At 45.2% G+C, this 17,757-nt stretch overlaps 3 protein-coding genes across 4 annotated transcripts; all 3 read left to right on the top strand.

Moving 5' to 3' along the window:
- The first annotated feature begins 8 nt into the window (after positions 1-8).
- WDR53 (WD repeat domain 53) lies at positions 9-4,619 on the top strand. The gene is made up of 2 exons (XM_042878253.1): positions 9-506; positions 3,391-4,619. The coding sequence occupies exons 1-2, from the start codon at positions 27-29 to the stop codon at positions 3,976-3,978; spliced, it is 1,068 nt and encodes a 355-aa protein (XP_042734187.1). The 5' UTR covers positions 9-26; the 3' UTR covers positions 3,979-4,619.
- Positions 4,620-5,322: 703 nt separating this feature from the next.
- On the top strand, positions 5,323-8,417 carry SMCO1 (single-pass membrane protein with coiled-coil domains 1). Its single transcript, XM_042878254.1, has 3 exons — positions 5,323-5,495; positions 7,826-7,975; positions 8,217-8,417. Exons 1-3 carry the CDS (start codon positions 5,446-5,448, stop codon positions 8,284-8,286), a joined length of 270 nt encoding a protein of 89 aa, XP_042734188.1. The 5' UTR covers positions 5,323-5,445; the 3' UTR covers positions 8,287-8,417.
- A 312-nt stretch (positions 8,418-8,729) lies between these two features.
- RNF168 (ring finger protein 168) lies at positions 8,730-15,638 on the top strand. Of its 2 annotated transcripts, XM_042878251.1 has the most exons (8): positions 8,730-8,884; positions 9,381-9,742; positions 9,841-10,183; positions 11,399-11,475; positions 12,120-12,296; positions 12,824-12,948; positions 13,252-13,339; positions 14,269-15,638. In XM_042878251.1, the coding sequence occupies exons 2-8, from the start codon at positions 9,602-9,604 to the stop codon at positions 15,316-15,318; spliced, it is 2,001 nt and encodes a 666-aa protein (XP_042734185.1). In that variant the 5' UTR covers positions 8,730-8,884; positions 9,381-9,601; the 3' UTR covers positions 15,319-15,638. The 2 variants fall into 2 exon arrangements, with proteins under 2 accessions (XP_042734185.1, XP_042734186.1); XM_042878252.1 differs by lacking the exon at positions 9,381-9,742.
- Positions 15,639-17,757: the final 2,119 nt, after the last annotated feature.

Below are 17,757 nucleotides of genomic sequence, written 5' to 3'. Positions count from 1 at the left end.
GGAGGAGCGGCCCCGCGCCGGCGGCCATGGCGGTCAGGTGGGAGGGCGGCCACTCCGCCTCCGTGCTGTGCCTCGCCGCCGGCAGCGAGGGGCCCGCGGCCTCGGGGGGCGAGCGCGGCGAGCTGGCGCTGTGGGGGCGGGACGGCGTCCCCGCGGGGCGGCTGCGGCTGGCCCCCGCCGAGGACGACGTGGCGGCGCTGGCGTTCTCCCCGCGCCGCCCGCACAGCCTGTACGCCGCGCACGGGGCGGCCGTCGCGCTGCTGGACGTGCGGGCGCTGCGGGAGCCCGTGGAGCGTCTTCGCTTCAACGAGGACGAGATCAACTGCCTGGCCCTCGCCGACGGCGGGGACCTGCTCGCCGCGGCGGACGACTCCGGGGCCGTCAAGGTCGTGGATCTGGAGAGCGAGAAAGTCGTCCGTTCCCTGAGGCACGCCAACATCTGCTCCTCCGTCGCCTTTCGGCCACGGAGGCCGCAGAGCCTCGTCTCGTGCGGACTGGACATGCAGGTGACTTTGTACCGGGGGCGGGTGACGGCGGGCTGTCCGCGTCTCCACCCGGAGCCGGGGCGCGGGGCCTTCCTGCGGCGCGGTGCCGTGTTGCGCCTCGGGCTTCGCTCGTAGACGCGGTGTGGATGTGGTTGGCACGGGGGAATCGAGGGACGGCAGAGAGCAGCTGTGCCTCCGTCGGTTCTGTCCTACCGTGTGAAACCAGCGGTTATCTCGAGCGGGTGGCTGCAGGCAGAGCGCTGCCGTAGTGCCCAAGGCAGAGCGGATGGCAGCCGGAGTGCTTAATGCAGAGTCTGAACTACCTGGCTGGTCTGAGGATGTCATTAAGTTTATCCCCTGCTTGAAGTAACCTCTTGGAACGTTCTTTGCCTTTTACACTTCTTCTCTGCCTTATCAGGTGGAACTTTTGTCCTCTGCGTGCCACACAGAATCACAGAACATCCCAAGTTAGAAGGGACCCACAAGGATGACTGAGGCCAACCCGCGGCCCCACGCAGCACCACCCAAACCCGATGTCTCACAGCGGTGTCCCAGCACTCCCTGAGCTCTGGCACCAGGGCCGTGCCCGCTGGAGCTGTGCCGTGCCCACCGCCCCGTGCTGCACAACCTCTCCCTGCCCCCAGCCGCCCCTCCCCAACGCAGCTCCACGCCGTTCCCTCAGCGCACAGCTCGGCGCTGCCCATCCGCTCCCCGTGAGGAGCTGCAGCCGCCACGAGGGGAGCTCCGCTCGGCTCCTGTGCTCTGGGCTGAACCCACCCCAGGACTTCCTTTCCAGTGGTTGAGGTCTGACCACGTTCCTGTTTTAGCCTGAGATGAAAACTGTCACTTCTACAGAGCTCTCTGTGGTTCTGGTGGTGTTAGGGGAACTTTCCTTTGACAGCATCACGCAGTTTTGCTGTGTTCTTAAAAACTGTTTTTTCTATTTTAAAGCCACCGTTTGTCAAAACTCTGGAAGTCTATTTATTCAAGTTAAGGTTGATCGCTGGAAGTTTCCCAAGTTCTGACTTTGCCAGGTTTTAAACAATTCTCTGCATTTGTCCACCATTGAGATAGGATTTTGAATAGAGTGCTTTGAGAAGCTTCATCTCAGAGGAACTGAAGTGCGGCAGTAAATGCTCAGCACCTTACACAGGTTGCTTAAATTCAGATCCCTAAAATGGCTGGAAAGCTTTTATCAGAACTGTAACCATTAATATACTATTTCTGTGTGAGAAAGACAACAGCAACAGCTGATGAGAACTGAAATTTTGGTAGCTAGTGTTATTTCCAAAAGGGCCGTGGAAGCAGGGAAAATGCCACGAGGGCAGAACATACTTGCTTTGCAGAACGCTTGTCACCACTTGTTGAATTCACGAAGCTGATGCTGTCCATGATGAGAATGGAGTTTTTGGCTTACGTGTTAAGATTGGCTGCTCTGATGTACTCTGCTTTGCACAGTCATCACAGAAAAGTTCTCCCCGTCCTTGGTAGCAAAGCAGTTGTAATGCAGCAGCAGCGGTGACTCGTAGAAGAGAAAAGCAGTAGGAAATAATACATGGATTCTGATAAGCAAACAGCTTATCAGTACTGCAGGAGACCGAGTGCTTTGAGATCTGCTGGCCTTGAAAAAAAGTCTTAATTCATACTGTAAAAGTATTCATATACTGTAAAATAAAGTATTATTTTGACGGGTGCAGTATAAATCAGCAGCACTTGAATTGTTCTGTGGTAGAAGCAGGATTCATGTGAAGGCACAGTGAGCAGCTTGCAGGTGCCATGGCATTCCAAAAGCAAGTCTCAAACTGCTTCCATCTCATCACAGAATCACAGAACTGTAGGGGTTGGAAGGGACCTCCAGAGATCATAGAGTCCAACCCCCTGCCAAAGCAGGTTCCCTACAGCAGGTCGCACAGGAAGGCATCCAGGCAGGTCTTGAACATCTCCAGAGAAGGAGACTCCACCACCTCCCTGGGCAGCCTGTTCCAGTGCTCCGTCACCTCACTGTAAAGAAGTTCTTGTGCACATTGGTGCAGAACTTCCTATGCTGCAGTTTCCGGCCGTTTCCCCTTGTCCTGTCTGCTGAAAAGAGTCCGGCCTCACCATTCTGCCCCCCACACCTCAGATATTTATAGACCTGGATCAGGTCCCCTCTCAGTCTTCTTTTCTCAAGGCCAAACAGACCCAGTTCACTCAGCCTTTCTTCATAGCAGAGATGCTCCAGGCCCCTCACCATCTTTGTGGCCCTCCGCTGGACTCTTTCCAAGGGATCCCTGTCAAACAGAAGAAAGGAAGAGTGTGCTCTATCTTCATGTGCTAACAGGACAAGCCAGATCTAATGCAATATAAAAAGTGCATAGATATGTATATGATTAAAATTCAGGGACTGAACTACTGTTACCTTTTGCTATTCTGTTTCTCAAACACATTAAAGGAAGTGATTATCTTAGAAAAATTATGTAGCAGAAACAGAACTGACATTCAGAATGATGAAGCTTTCTTTTCAGTTGCTGCTAACGTTTCCTTGTCCTTCCTTTTAAATAATTAAGATGAGCAGTATATCATGATTACTGCTGCTGAGATGAATGGAAAAGCATTTAGAACAGCTTTCCCATCCATTTTATGCTCTAGGGTTCTGAGCCATTGACTCTGCTGGGAGGGGCACAGTCATGGCTTGGAAAGCATGTGGTAAAGATTTGCTGTGTTTGTTAGGTGAACTTCAAATGTGTCTTGCACAACAGATCTTGCATCTCTTATGCTCACCCGTGGCCCCTGCTCTGCCTGAGCAAAAACCTTTATCTTATTTTTGTTAGCAAAAGGAACCAATTCTACTTAACAATCAGATGCTACAGTTGGTGTTCTTTGAAGTAAAATGGATAAATGATTGATTCCTTTGATCTTTTCCAAGGTTATGCTGTGGAACCTGCAGAAAGCTCGCCCCCTGTGGACCGTGAACTTGCAGGAGTGTGGAACAGAGGAAGACAGGCTGCAGTCAGCCAGCCAGCTCTTTAACCCCCCACTTGCACATTCCCTGTCTGTCGCATCGTGCGGCAACATCTTTGGCTGCGGAGCTCAAGATGGTAAAGTCAGAATATTCCGAGTGACTGGTCTCAAATTTGAACGTGAGCTGGAGTTTAAAGGTCATAGTTTAGGAGTATCACAAGTCGTCTTCATGCCGGAATCATACTGGTTGTTGACTGGGGGAAACGATGGGAAAGTCTTGCTCTGGGATGTCAGTAATGACATTGGAAAGCAGCAGAAAAGTCCAGCAAAGTCGCTCCATAAAAGGAAGGGCCAAGCAGCTGCCACTGCCAGAAAAGATGGAAAGCTCAACAAAGTGGCTTCAAATGAACACGCTAGAATTTTACCAAAGCTAACCATTGAGCATGGAGAGAAGGTGAACTGGATCACGTGCACAGAGATCAAAGGCTCCAGGAGAGTATTAGTTGCTGATCAGAGTAGTTCTATATCTGTTTATCCGTTGCCAGAGTCTTAGGTGCTGAAACAAATTTGTGGGGAAGAATCATTTCTCCACATTGGAAATATGATTCCAATTAAATCTGTTGGCAGTGAGCTGAACAATGAGGCCTCCTGCATTCTCAGAAATGGCAAGGGATTCGCTGTGTTCTCACACAGATCTCATGATGCCATTGGCCTGGTGTGACATTTTTACAGCTGGTAGTGCTCACTGCAGCTGTTTCTTGTAGGCTGGCAATTAGTTCATAACTGTCCTGACGTAACTGAAGTTGCAGGAATAAAATTAACAGGGAATTCCTCTGTGCTTAATGAGGATGCTGACCAGTAATAGAGATGTAACTGAGTTCCTTCAGTTTCACACAATTTCAGTGCTTTATTTTACTTTCCCTATTCAACTGTCCCACAGTTAGCTTGAGCTGGGTTTCTTGGAAGTATGGTTTTCATTATTTTGCATATAAGACTAGAGAAGCCTTAACTTACTAGCAAGCAGTCAGATTACTACTCATTGTCAACTGGATTTTTTTCACGCTGCAGTAATAAAGAAGATGGGGAAAATGTTAGCATCTGCCTAATGGGTCAGCTGTCGTCTGCACTTAGCTGTTTTTCCCAGAGAGAAAAATTACAGCTACATTTGTCTTAATAAAATGCTTTCTCTCACTGCTCCTGTGTGTTTATATTCATTCTAATACTGGCTAACATAGGTGCTGTGCAAGATTTTGTCAAGAAGTGTTCCCATGGAATGGACAAATAAGAAGAAAAAATAGAAAAAGGAATACTTTTTTGTTTCTTTTTCTTCATGTTGTCCTGAAGTTTTCACAGGTGAAGACTCAAAGCCTTCTGCTGGCCACAGGCCTGCTTGAGTGATCTGGATTCTGTGCTGTCTTGTTACATTGGCTGTGGTGTTGGCAGGTGCACGTTACTTGCCTTCGCTTTTTCTTTTTATTGGGAACAAAATGTAGAGTTGTTTGTTTGTTTGTTTTTTGCATAGGCAACTCTTGCAAATATTTGCATCCTTTATGGATGAGATGTCAGTGGTGTGTTTCACTGTTCTTTGCCCTCAGAAGCAGTTCCCTGCAGCCATGTACAAGTCATTCAAATCCAGCTTTTCATCAACACTAGAAAACAACCCAACAACAATCTGTACAGCCTTTAAAAGCAGGAGACTTTGGCCCAGGAGAAGAGCTTGAAGGCAGTACAGATAAATAAACCTGAACAGCAAACAAGCAGACTAGATTTCCCCTCTCATTATTCCCTGTATGTCTAAGGACAGACAAGACGAGTGCGTCAGGAGCAGAGGTCCAGTTGTGTAACGTGATGTGTAGTACAAGGAGCATGTGTGTGTGCATCTGTGAGCTATATTTGGATGTACAGTCTATTAAAAGCCCGCTGCAATCACCCTCCAGCAGGAGTCAGAGCCCCCATCCGTGGTGTTGACTGCCTCAGGAGGACTGGAGCCCACCCTGCTTGACTTCCTTTCTCCGGGACGATGGCTAAAGACAGCATATCCCTGCGCTCCTTGAGCAAGACATTAAACAGGTCGTTAAAGGGTTGTGCTGATATGGCAGGGGATAAGTGGCAGGACTGGGGCAGGGGGAGAGAAGACAAGATTGTGCTGTGGTCTGTTATTGAGATAACCTGTACTTTGGAAATTTTCACAGGTAATAGGATGTAAATAAATACAGTGTGTCTGTGGGAAGAGGGTAATTCATGAACAATCCTCTGATTCTCCTTTATTTGTTGGAGAGGGAGGGGGCAGAACAAAGGCTGCAGCACTTCATGAACGCCATCCTTGCCAGCTTCAAGCTGCTGGTCCTGGCAGCTTGCTGCAGGATTCTGTGCAAGTGCTTGATCAGCAAAGCCTGGTAGCTGCACGAAGTGCTGCCAGGAGCAAGTCGGTAACAGGAAATTCTGGTTTGTGCTCTGCTGTAATTCTGCTGTAAATTGGAATGAACTTCCAAATTTGGGAACATACATCAGCACTTATAGGGTTCAAAGATAGGAAGCAAGTGGTCATAGTTGACAAAAAGCAAGACAAACCCTTCTATATTTTAAGAAAGAAAATAACTGTGGCTAAGGAATTGGGACGTAGTTAATGCCGAGTCACCTTCCATTTCCAAAGCCTGTACATGAAGAGGCTTGCAAAAAAGCTTTCATCGACAGGTTCATTGGCTTCAATTAAAGTAGTCTGGCACCTGCTTCCCCTGCTGGCTCCTGTCCACGTGTTCCACTGCATGTGACAGCACCATCACAGCTCGATGGTGCCTGATCATCCAGGTGGGCAACAGCAGCAGCACCAAACGAGAGCCACAGCCACTGCTTGTCAGGAAGGGAAGAGTGGAAAAGGGGTCTGAAACCCACAGAGTTAAAAGACAAAGTAAGACGGTGCTCCCTTTCAGTGGATTTTCATGTATGTGTTTCCACACGCACTATCTGTGCTGTGCAAGTGGTATCAGCCAAGAAACTGCTTAGGTGCACATGTAGAACTGGTTTACAGGTAGTAAGAATTCGTGGTGTCCTGCATGAGTATCCCTGCTGCTGAAATGCAGTACTTCTGCTCATGAAATAATGCTTCAGATCTTGATACTTGCTTTTATATTCCAATTACAAAAATACTTCAAAGATCAGCCCTCTGCTGCAACAGCAGTATTGCTGTAGCAGAGATAATCTCTTCTCCACATGTGAAAATCACCATCAGACAACAAAAACTCCACCAGCTCTGTGTTGCAGGTTCCTAGTGTTATCCCATACCAACCACACTATGCCAGGGAGAAACTAAATGTATGTATGATGGGAGCAGCTGATATTCTCATAAATCACTACTAAAGTACAATGTGCCCCCTGATTTGTTCCATATCCAGGAAGGAGTTTTGGATGATGGATATTTCCATAGCTTTGAGGTTCCCAGGATTCGGAAGAACAGACATTGACATAACAGTAGTGAAGAGGCAAACTTAACATTATCTTTACAAAAGCCACCACCAGGATGAAAGAAGCCCAGGAAACCCCACTCCTCAAGTAAAACTAAGGATGGAAAATGAGCACAAAGTGTCCCATTCCCTCTTCCTTTTCAGCAGACACAGTTAAGTTCTCAACCGAGCAGGGTTTTTTTCTGCAAAGGGTGTGTGGAGGAACTCAAACTAAAAAAAACAAACAAAAAAAAAAAAAACATATTTAGGATTATGGAATTAGGATATTCAAATATACAGTTTGTTAATAAGGAAAACTACAGCAGATATTAAGCTATGAAAAAGCAGTGAATAAATACCACCTACAGAACTCAGAAGTGTTATTATTGCTCTTTCACTAAGGTCCTCCTGTCATGCATTTGTTCTGCAGAAGAGCCGCTGTATGAAAGCGAAAACCAAAGCAGAAAAAGCCAGCAGAGAACAAAAGCCACTGAGGGCAGCTTGGTTTATTATTTGCATAATTTGTTATCCGGGGAAGAATGAGGAGTTCTGTTCCATGTTAAATGAAAAGGGTTGAGGAGATCAGGACAGTGCAAGTAAAAGCAGAAATAGCTGCAATGCTAGAAAAGTAAAAATACCTCCTACCACTAACATCCATACAAATGGTTGATAACCCAAACACAGATGTACCTAAACACAAACCTTTCCTACTGCTCTTTCTGCATTTACAAGTTGCAAAATTTCTACGCTAAAGAAAGGTCAAAGGGACATAGGTGGCATCAGAAGATGGAATTTCAAATGGTGTATGAATCTGCAAAGGAAGTAAATGAACTCACAGTTGACTTGGGAGGAACCTCAGTATGTGCTGTGGATCAGTTCAGTGGAATGTGTGACCACATGCAGAAAGCACAGTGTGTTGAGGCCCAAGTTCTAAACAAATGCTTGTTTCCCACTCTCTAGAGTAGAAAGCAGGCTGCAAGCCTTGGAGATGCGGTTCCAAGACCTGGACGCAAGCCTGCAGAAGCTGGCACAGAAGTTTGAGGTGCAGGCCGCGCTTCTGGAGGAGGAGAAGACCCAGGATGCAGTGTGGACATCTGCACTGGAGGACAGGTGGGCAGCAGGGAAGGGCCAGCACCAGCTGTCTGTGCCCTGCACCTGCGGGTGGTAAGTGCACTTCAGTGTGTATTTGTACAGCCTGGGCACAGCCTGAATTACCACGTGCTATGGAAACAGGAAGGGTCGTTTGATTCAAGCTGTTTATTTGAAATAAATGTTTGCGTGGTAAAGAACCACACCACTTCCCAGAGACAGGGAAATGAGAAACACGGATGTTCTGATTCCCTTCTGCTAGCAAGGCCCGGAGATTGCACTTTGAGCACCTGAGGTTAGAGTTGGATATCACGAGGCTTTCTGTCTTCTAAGAGGGCACGCTGAAATCACTTAGCGGAGCAGCTGCTGCTCAAGGACCTCTGGAGAAGCGGTGCGGTGGGGTGCGGGCGGATGCCTTACAGCACAGCTTCCTCCTGCAGCCACACAGCACAGCGCCGCTTCCTCCCACAGCCGCCCAGCGCAGCGCCGCACCCAGCCGGAAGCCGCGGGGCCGCACGGCGCAGAGCGCCGTGGCTCTTCCTGCTCACTGCAGCCACCGCGAGGCTCCCACACGGATCGCCAGCCTTCCCGCAGGGCGGAGCAGCCCGCTGCCGTGAGGGCGGAGCGCGGCCTGTGAGCGCCGGAACTGGGAGGTGAGAGCGGCGGGCGGCGCGGCCCGTTCCTGCGCTGATGGCCGCGGCCTGCGCTCCGCTTCCCGCGCTCCGCTTCCCGCGCTCCCTGTGGTAAGCCGTTACCGTGCCGATGCTCGGCCCGCGCTCGCTCCCTCCGGCCCGCAGCCGCCTGCCTGGCCGCGGGCCCGCAGCCTCCCTGTGAGGATCCCCGCCCTTCTGGAGCCGCAGGCCCGCCTTCACCCCGCTCGGTGTGTGGAAATTGTGTGTATGCCGGCTGAAACCTCCTGTCCCAGCAGAGGTAATACGGACCGTGCGGATAGTTCGTTACAGAGAGAAGCACCGCTGAGTGTCTCCGTGTTATCCAGCTGAAAAATAAATGCCTTCTGGTACTAAGGAAGAGCAAAACCCCCAGAAGTCGCCTTGTGTGCCTCTGTCTCAATGTCAGCTTCTTCTGTGGGTTATCAGGGTCGAACTGTCACAGCCTCTGTCAGAAAGCTCTGTCTGTGCAATACCTGATGTTTTACGTTTTTTTAAATTTTTGTAGCTTGAAAAATCATATTTTTGTTCCTTTTGCTGTGGGGGGAGGATGGGGGTGGCTTTTGTTCTTTCTGATGCACCGCATTCTGGGTAAGTGAAAAGCCGTTTGAGGAGGGCTGGTGGCAGAAGGGCTGGGTGATCCCCACTGTTTGAAGGCGTGCGGGTCGTGGTGGGAGGCACTGAATTACTGAATGCATTGGTTAGATCTTTGCTTATGTTTGTCAGACTTAAAAGGCACTTTGACTTTTGCCTTCCAGCTTAAGCAAATGAATGAATGTGGAAGATCCTTCTCTCTAAGGAAAAGCCTCTGATGCACAGGGAGAATGATGTATTTCACCTTCGTGTGGAGCTAAGCTGTACTAGAATCAACTTTTGAAGGATGTACATATAGCAAAAAACGGACTAATCTGAAAGTTAATTCAGTAACTGTGATAACATCCACCAAGCGTGACCTTAGCTTGTAACTAGGAGAAAATAAATGCTGAAAGACTTTCTTTACTTCTTTTTCCCCTGTTTCTATCTCCCTGCTATCCTCCGATGTACCTGCTGCAGTTCACAGGAAACTGCAGTAGGAATCCTTGTTTCACAGGGACTTCTGTTAAGACTTGCATCTTCCTCTGTAAGTCAAAAAGTTAGCAGCTTTCTTAAATATGCTGAGCTTTTTGTAGGGTAGTTAGGACACAATTTGTTAAAATACACATTTCTTTCTGCTTTCAGGTACTGCTGTTAATTTGTCTCATTCCTGATCTTCAAGTCAATATGTCAAAGAAATCGGAGGCTCCCCTTTCCTTAGATGACTGCCTCTGCCAAATCTGCATGGAGATCTTTGTGGAGCCTGTCACCCTGCCATGCAACCACACCATCTGTAATTCCTGTTTCCAGCTGACAGTTGAAAATGCCAGTCTTTGCTGCCCCTTTTGTCGACGTCGAGTCTCTTCTTGGGCACGATATAATGCCCGCAGGAATACTCTTATCAACTGGGAACTCTGGGAGAAGATTCAGAAGAAATATCCGAAGGAATGCGAGCGGAGAATTAACGGACAGGATTTGGAAGAGGAAAGTAAGTAAGACGTCACTTGTCCTGTGCTTTACCAAAGGAATTAGTACAGGTGGGCTTTGGATGTTGTGAAAGAAGATACTGTGCATAGATGCGCTGTGTTGTTGCTAGAAAATGCAGTGCAGAGCTGTCCTGTGAAAGGGACTTCAAGGCAGGGCAGTGGCCATTCCTTTTGTTGTCTGCAGTACAGAGTAAGTAATATTGTCCCATCGTTTCAGTGGATATTTGTTCCTGCTTTTTGCACAAAATGTTGCTGTATGGTTCTTTGTCCTTGCAGAAACAGCTATTACTGATACAGCTGCAGCTGTAAGATCTTTAACCAGTGTTTGTGGGTGTGTTTATCCCCATTAAGTATGTCACATGGTTAAACCTTGGTGATTTATTTTCAACTTTTAGATACCCTCACTTAGTTTCATTAGAAATACCAGGTTCTCCAGTCTATTTAAGAGTCTTAGAGCCTAAAATTGTGATGTTAGACAAAAGGAAAGGAAATCTGACTCTCTCCCTGAAGAAGGGTATGGGGGTTTATTATGTTGTAACCTCCATTCAAATTTGATCCCCTCTGATAGTTTTATACCTGGGAGAGGCAATACTTTTCTCACACCTCTTCCTGTTCTTCCCATCGTGGTCAGCACCAGCACTGGCATTGGGTGTTTAACACAACTCTGAGAAAAATGGGCATAGTAACCTTAGGATTTCTTAATAGAACATAAGAACAAATTTTTCTTAGTATCTTTTAGGTGTGTTGTATTAAAATGACACAGGACTCAGAATCCTGAATGTTTTGAAGGGCTAACAGAATGGAGTATTCTAGCTGGAACAGAACATCCTTAGCAGAAAGCAAAATATTTAAAAAGTAAGTGAATAAATTGAAAAGTGGATAGCATTTCAAGCTCCTTTGGTAGGCCTTCCTTACAACACGTTGTTCCACTTTTTTTTGCTTACAGCAAAGTCGTTAGAGGCAAAAATCAAGAGTTATTACCAGTGTGCATATTTGCTTTGTATCCAGGGCTTGGAACTGGCTGTTCCTGCTACTTTGTAACATACTTGCTTTCATCTTTTGTATTTTGAATTATTTTACTTTGTTCCAAAGACTTGACTTAAGCCATTCCTGTGGCAAGATATGGAAATGATCTTTTGTTAAAATGTTTTATTGTTGATTGTCATGATTTTGCTTTGTGCTCACTCTTTTTTTATTACCCCCTTCCTCTTAATTAGTCTTCATCCCCCATCCACATCACCAGCTGAGCAAACCTGGGGAACTGAGACAGGAATATGAAGCAGAGGTTAGCAAGGTAGGTCTAAAAATGTATTTAAAAGTGCAAAATGCTTTGACTCTAGTCGTTTTAATTGTTCCCACAAACAGTTGAAATGTTGTTGAACAAAAAAAGGCAGGTACTTAAAAGGTCAGTGTTGCTACAAGAACATGCTAATCTGTGCTACCGCTGATGTGTTGCTTCTGAGGTTTGGATCCCATGTGGAAAGAAGAGAGGGAGGACACAGTGTGTGTTCTTCAGCAAGAGCTGACAGCTGTTGCTAACAGTGGAAGGTGACAGCCTTCAGTTCAGATGCACAGTTGACTTAAGCTAGGAGACCTAGTTTATTCAGCAATGTGTGTTGGCTTATGGATGCATTTTCCTGTGGCAGTTTCAGCTTATGCCTCCTTCAGGTATTGGTCAAGCTGTTATACTGCAGGCTTAGTGTCTACCACTCAAAATCGAGGCTGAAGAAGGACTTTTGTTTAAGGCTCTGTTTTCTTTATTCAGAGGCTTTTGGGCTTTACATTTTGTAAACTTTTCAGATCAAGCACGTTCTGTGGGAAGTACAGCTGGAGTGATTTCATTTGAACTGTTTCCATGGAAGGAGTGTTAGTGAAGAGACTCTGATGCAAAGCATGGTGCTATGGCATCTGCATACCTTAAAAACAATTCTTTCTCAGGTGGAGGCAGAAAGGCGAGCCCATGAGCAAGAAGAGAACAAGGCAAGTGAGGAATACATTCAACAGCTGCTAGCAGAAGAAGAGGAAGAGCACAGATTGGCAGAAGAAAGACGAAAGGAGATGGAGGAGCAGCTTAAACAAGATGAGGAGTTGGCATGGCAGCTCAGTAACAGCTTGGTGAGTTAACATAGAAGGGGACGTTTTGCAATGTTCATTTAGTGTAAGCAACTCAGACTTTTTAGAGCAAAAGTTAAACGTCTGAATAACTTAAATTTGCCTGAATTGCATTTGAAAGCTGTTGTCAGCTGTCAGTACTTTAGCTCCTAGACTGACTAACTTCTGATGAACCAGCATGAGGGTGAAGTACCTCCAAGCATTTCTACCTGTATAGCAGGCACTTGAAATGGCTGTAGGAATTTTTTGCTACAAAACATTTTGAAACATTGGTTTTCTTCTGGCTACTTCCTTTCCCCTATGAATTTAAAAATTCTGCTTTGAAAGAAGGTCTATATCCTCATGTACTGAAGAAAGGAACAAATGATGTTTGAAAAAGTTTAACTTAGATTTGGGATTTTTTAAATTTTTTAATTTTTTTTCTGGAATTCCTTGGTCAGAAGTAACTGATTCTGTAGCAGGACAGAAGTAGTTGTCCTGTTTGTGTTGTGGTTTGTTTTATATAACGCTATTTTTCTTTGTCACTGAAGAATGACAGTTTGGGAGAACACGTGCTCAGCAGTTCTTCACGAGGAGACAGCCTCTCCCATGAGTCACTCCCAGCTAATTTGTGCAAGACGAAGAACAAACCAAGCAACTCCGGAGACATCCAGAAGTAAGAAAGCTAAGTTTCTGTTCTATGATTAGTGATCTGTTTCTCATTATAGTGCCTTTCTGTTCCGTGTGCTTCCTTGGACTCTTGCAGCCTGACTTCCCTGTATAACTTGGGCAAATGTAGGCTATTGAATATTGAAACATCTCCTTATAGGATAACGCGGCGGAGAAGAGATACCCTCACCCCTCTTGTTATTGTCAGCATGAACCTGAGGTCATGATTGCTATAAGGGACTAGCAATGCAAAGGAAGAAAAAAAGGTTTTAACAAGTGTGCCTTTTGCTTTGTTTTTGCTGCCTTTTAGGTACCTGACTCCAAAGCACCGTCACACGTTGCAATCAGCTTCATTCTCCAGAGCAACAGAGGGAGGTGGGACTGACCCTGGATTTGCGGTAATGGAATCATCTTGTTACAGATCGCAGTGTTAGCAGTTGCAGGTTACTCTCTGCTTTGCCTGTAGTAATGCTGTCAGCACTGGGCACTCTGTATATCCATCTCAGGAGCTGTTCATTATTCACAATTCCCAAAAGTGCAAAAGGAAGAAACCACGCCTGGCAGTCAGCTGACGCACAGCTGCAGCTTATTTTATGGTTACCTTGTATATCTGCACTGAGGCTTTGGTGAACTTGAACACTGACAAGATCTTTGAATGATGGAACCATAGAATGGCTTGGGTTGGAAGGGACCTCAAGGATCATCAAGTTCCAACCCCCCCGCTGCATGCAGGGCCACCAACCTCCATATCTAGTACTAGACCCAGGTCTCTTCCATTCACAGATTGTCACCATGTCCACAAACAATTTTAATTACTTTGAGTTTTTCTTCTAGTTTGGCAGCTTTGTTTTGGTTTTATTTTTGTGATCTCAGTAATGCATACTCCTGGTTTTTGGAGGTGTAAATGCTGTTCACGTTAATATTTTCAGTGAACTCTGAGCTGCAGCTGCTGGCATATAACACTCTAATGATTATTGTGGAGCTCATCCAGGGAGGTTGCATTCTGATTTTCACAGTTCCCATTTGTCTGGATCTTTCCTGCTAAGCTCTGAGGATGAGCAGGGTAATTCCTTGAGCAGCTGATTGCAGTCACTGATAACAGGAGAATGCTGCAGTTCTTTTCAGTCTCCCAGCTATGCTTCTGCAGGTCGTTCTGAATACTTATTTAACAATGCTGTTTATTCATTCTTGTTAAAGAAGAATCCAAGTTAATATCCCGGAGTAGTTATGAGCAGTGCAGCTATGATAAAACAGATTTGCATTTTATTTACATCCATTGGCTTATAATAAATGCCTTTAATTAGAGATCTCTTTCTCTTTTTTTCAGATCAGTAACAATGAAGGCAGCAGTACTGAGGGGCAAGACGAGCAAGAGGAAATGCCAACGCTGTCTCCACAGCTGAGTGGTGTGACCAAAGGTTCCAGTGCCGAGGATTTGTTTATGCAGACGTACATCAACTTCCTAAATGCCTCAGCTTCAGAGGAGACCACAACTGTCAAGCAAAAAAATGCACACGAACCAAACTGTCTCAGAAATGAACTTCTACATACAACTTGTGGAATTGCAGAAGGAGAAGGGGCTAGAACAGTTCTTTCCACATCCAAAGGAGAAGGTGGAGTAGTATTGGACAGTGACAGTTTAACTCATGTAGGCAGCGTAAACCTTGAAAAGTGTGCTGAAACTAGTACTTGTATTCAGTTAGCAATAAATTCCGTGTCTGACAGCAAAAGTGTAAAAGGTGATCTCATGAAGACGGCTGGAAATGCGGATGAAAAGAAACCAGAGAGTTTGGCAAACGCTAAGGAGGCTCCCAAAAGAAAGTCTCCAGAACAACTGGCTGAAGCAGTGGTTGACTTGGGTGTGGTTGACAAGAGGAGAAGAACTTTTCCAGGAACTTTGGAGGAGGAAGCAGAGTGGAAAAGAGACTTCAATTTGCAAATGCAGAAAGCCTTTGAGCAGGAGCTCCATGAAAGGCATATGCAGGAGGAGCAGGATAGGCTTCTGGCTCTGCAGCTGCAAAGACAGTTCAACAAAGAGGAGAGGTTACTGAACCGACAGAAGGGATCTCCAGATGAGTACCTTCTTCGTACTAAAACACCTCAATCTGTGAAGGACTCTTCTAGAAAAGGAAGCTCTAAGATAGCAAAGGACTCAAAAGTATTGAAAAAACAAAGTGAAACAAATCACCACAAGGGTCGGAAAGGTTCTTGCAATGAAAACTGGCAGTCTCCTACCAGGGTCCGAATGAAATCACCCAGCAGTGGAAAAGTCTTGAATTGTGTTGTTAACACCAGTGATTCAAATGATGTTCATTCACTGCCTAAGAGAAAACAAAAGACAATCCTTCAGATGCTTAAAAGCCCTGTTACTGAGTAGAACAGCAGAACCACAGACACATGGTTAAATTAACTGGAATTAAAACCATGGTAATGCTTATCCCTGTGTCAGGCAAAGCTTCTCCTAAACAGTTAGAAAATGGATGGTTTTTAGGGTTGGGCTTTGGGCTGCAAGAGTGACCAAAACTGTCTATTAAAATGTACTGTGAATGTTTTTGAGAAGTTTAAATAACTTACGCCTCTAGACCTTAACATTTTTAATTACTCCTCTCTCAACTATGGCTTCTTTTCTAGGACTGGCATTTTCAAGCTGTTTTTTTTAAGCTGGAATGTAAATACAGTTATTGTTTGAAATCCAAAGTAACTGATGGTCCTAGAATGAGAACTCAGAGCCTTTTGTGGGGACTGCATGTTCCCCAGAGGAAGCAAAGATGTGTGTCTGTATCTCTGGTTGTCTGCTGACTGGGAGACTGAGGCTTTACAAGGCACAGGCACTGCTAAAGGATGTTACTGGAATTTGGTTTATTCGTTGAATTGCAGTTTGCTTGGCAGTTAAAAGGATTGTAACCAGATAAGCCAGTCTTGCAAAGGCATTTTCCCTCTCTCTTATCCTTTCACAGAGTAACACCTTTTTTGGGAAAGGGGAAAAAAAAGGATCATTCTTCCACAGTCAAAGGCAAGGATCTCTCACAGATGCCAACAGCAGAAGTGGTTGTGGGCTCGCATTTACTTCTGTTCATTTTCATTTTGTTTTCTTGTTAGTAGCCTGTAACTTACACAGTCTTGCCTGGATTTACTGCTATTTAACTTTCACGTGCAAACTGACTTGAGGCTGATTATAAGCACCTAATATTCAAAAATGATTAGTCCAGGAGACAGTTATGATGGAGAAAGTAAAACCAAAAGGGGGAGAAGCAACAAGAGTTACCAGTATCGACTTAATTTAACTTTCAACTGGAGTTCAACTACTAGGCCTGGCTGTAACCGTTGCTCCATTATTATTATTTTCTGAAGAACTAGAAAATACTGTCTTCCAGTTGAGTTTGATGGTAAAATAATTAAAAAGAATTACAGTTTAGGCATTCTGTGAAGCTGACACTCTGCCAAGTTGAGGCCTTTGGAACAGTCTGTTAGCTGTTAGCAGGTACAGTTTCCTATTTTGCTATTGTGAAGCCCATCTTCTGGCTTTTCTTTGAATGTAATGATATATTTCTCAAGTATGCATTTTTGAATGAGAGCAAAACACCAACTTACACTGCTGACCTTTGCGTGCTCCTTGCTGAATAGCAAATGTGCAAAAAAGTACACGTTTGAAATCTTGTGGGCGATCTGCAAGACTTTAACACAGCTCTGGGAAACTTGTAACAAATATTTTAAAGCAGTAACTTCTGGTGTTATGTAAGTTAAAAAACAAACAAGCAAACCACAAAGCATTTTAAAAAAAACACAAAAAAAAAAAATCCTGAAAGAAAGGAGACCAATTATTTTAAATTGATGGCACATCTCGGATACTGTTGGGTTTCTCCTAAATAAGTGCAGTATTCAGACAGCCTTCTTGAGAAAGCTACAGGTGACATGTTGCAAATAATTCATTTTTCCCATTGCTGCTTCAGCCATAGCCCTGGAAGCCTTCGTTTGAGATAGACCCCTTTCAGTGCAATTCTTATTTCAGTTTGTTTTCATCTTACCCAGGCAGTTGGATGTACTCCGTTGCTGATTACAGCGTTCTTCAGGGCTGAGGTATTGACTGTTTCTGTGCTTAAAATACTTTTCCTGTCATGATAAGCATGTAATAAGTAAACTCTTATTTCCAGAGCAGCTGAGGATGAAGAGTTTTGTTCGTAAATCTCAATTCAGCCCTGTCTTAAAATCCATTTATCAAGTCTGATGTCTATTTTAAACTTGTTCAAAAACTGGTCCCTGCTTTGGCATGGAGAACCTCTTTCTGAGAGCATGGCACCTGATGCCTGCAGCCCTTTCTCAAGTAAGTGATCAGAAGCACCTCGTGCTCCTATTGGTTTTATTTTTTGAAGTTCTGGTATAATTAAACTACAACCAGCAGTGAGAGAGAATTCTTCTCTCTTTGAATGCTTTAGCATTCTGAGCTCTCTATGAACCAGTTAAAGATCCTGAAGGGAATGGAGGTGGGAGAGAGCAAGGGAAAGGGAAGGCTTTCCTTTGGCAGCGTGAGCTATTTCATTTGTAGCTCAGTGTGCCCCAGTATGTGAGACTGTCACATATATATAACAGCAGTTTCATTCCCTTTTCCTCCACAGCTGTATTGTGCATTCTTTCTTTTCCTCTTAATATGATGGTTACTACATAAAGTTTATAATATACACACAACTAATCTCAGTTAAAAGGTAGGAATTAGACAATATGGAGGGGCTTTTTTGCTTCTTAAAGGCTTACTTCACTGCCATCAATAACAAATCCTGCAAATAAATACAAAAAAGTGCAGAAAGAAGCCATTTCAAAA

The sequence above is a fragment of the Lagopus leucura genome, unplaced genomic scaffold (assembly GCF_019238085.1).
Source record: "Lagopus leucura isolate 7727_CA_CO unplaced genomic scaffold, USGS_WTPT01 Super-Scaffold_100021, whole genome shotgun sequence".
Classification (NCBI taxonomy): domain Eukaryota; kingdom Metazoa; phylum Chordata; class Aves; order Galliformes; family Phasianidae; genus Lagopus; species Lagopus leucura.
The sequence above is the reverse complement of the archived record's forward strand: the minus strand, read 5'-3'. Positions and strand labels throughout refer to the sequence as shown.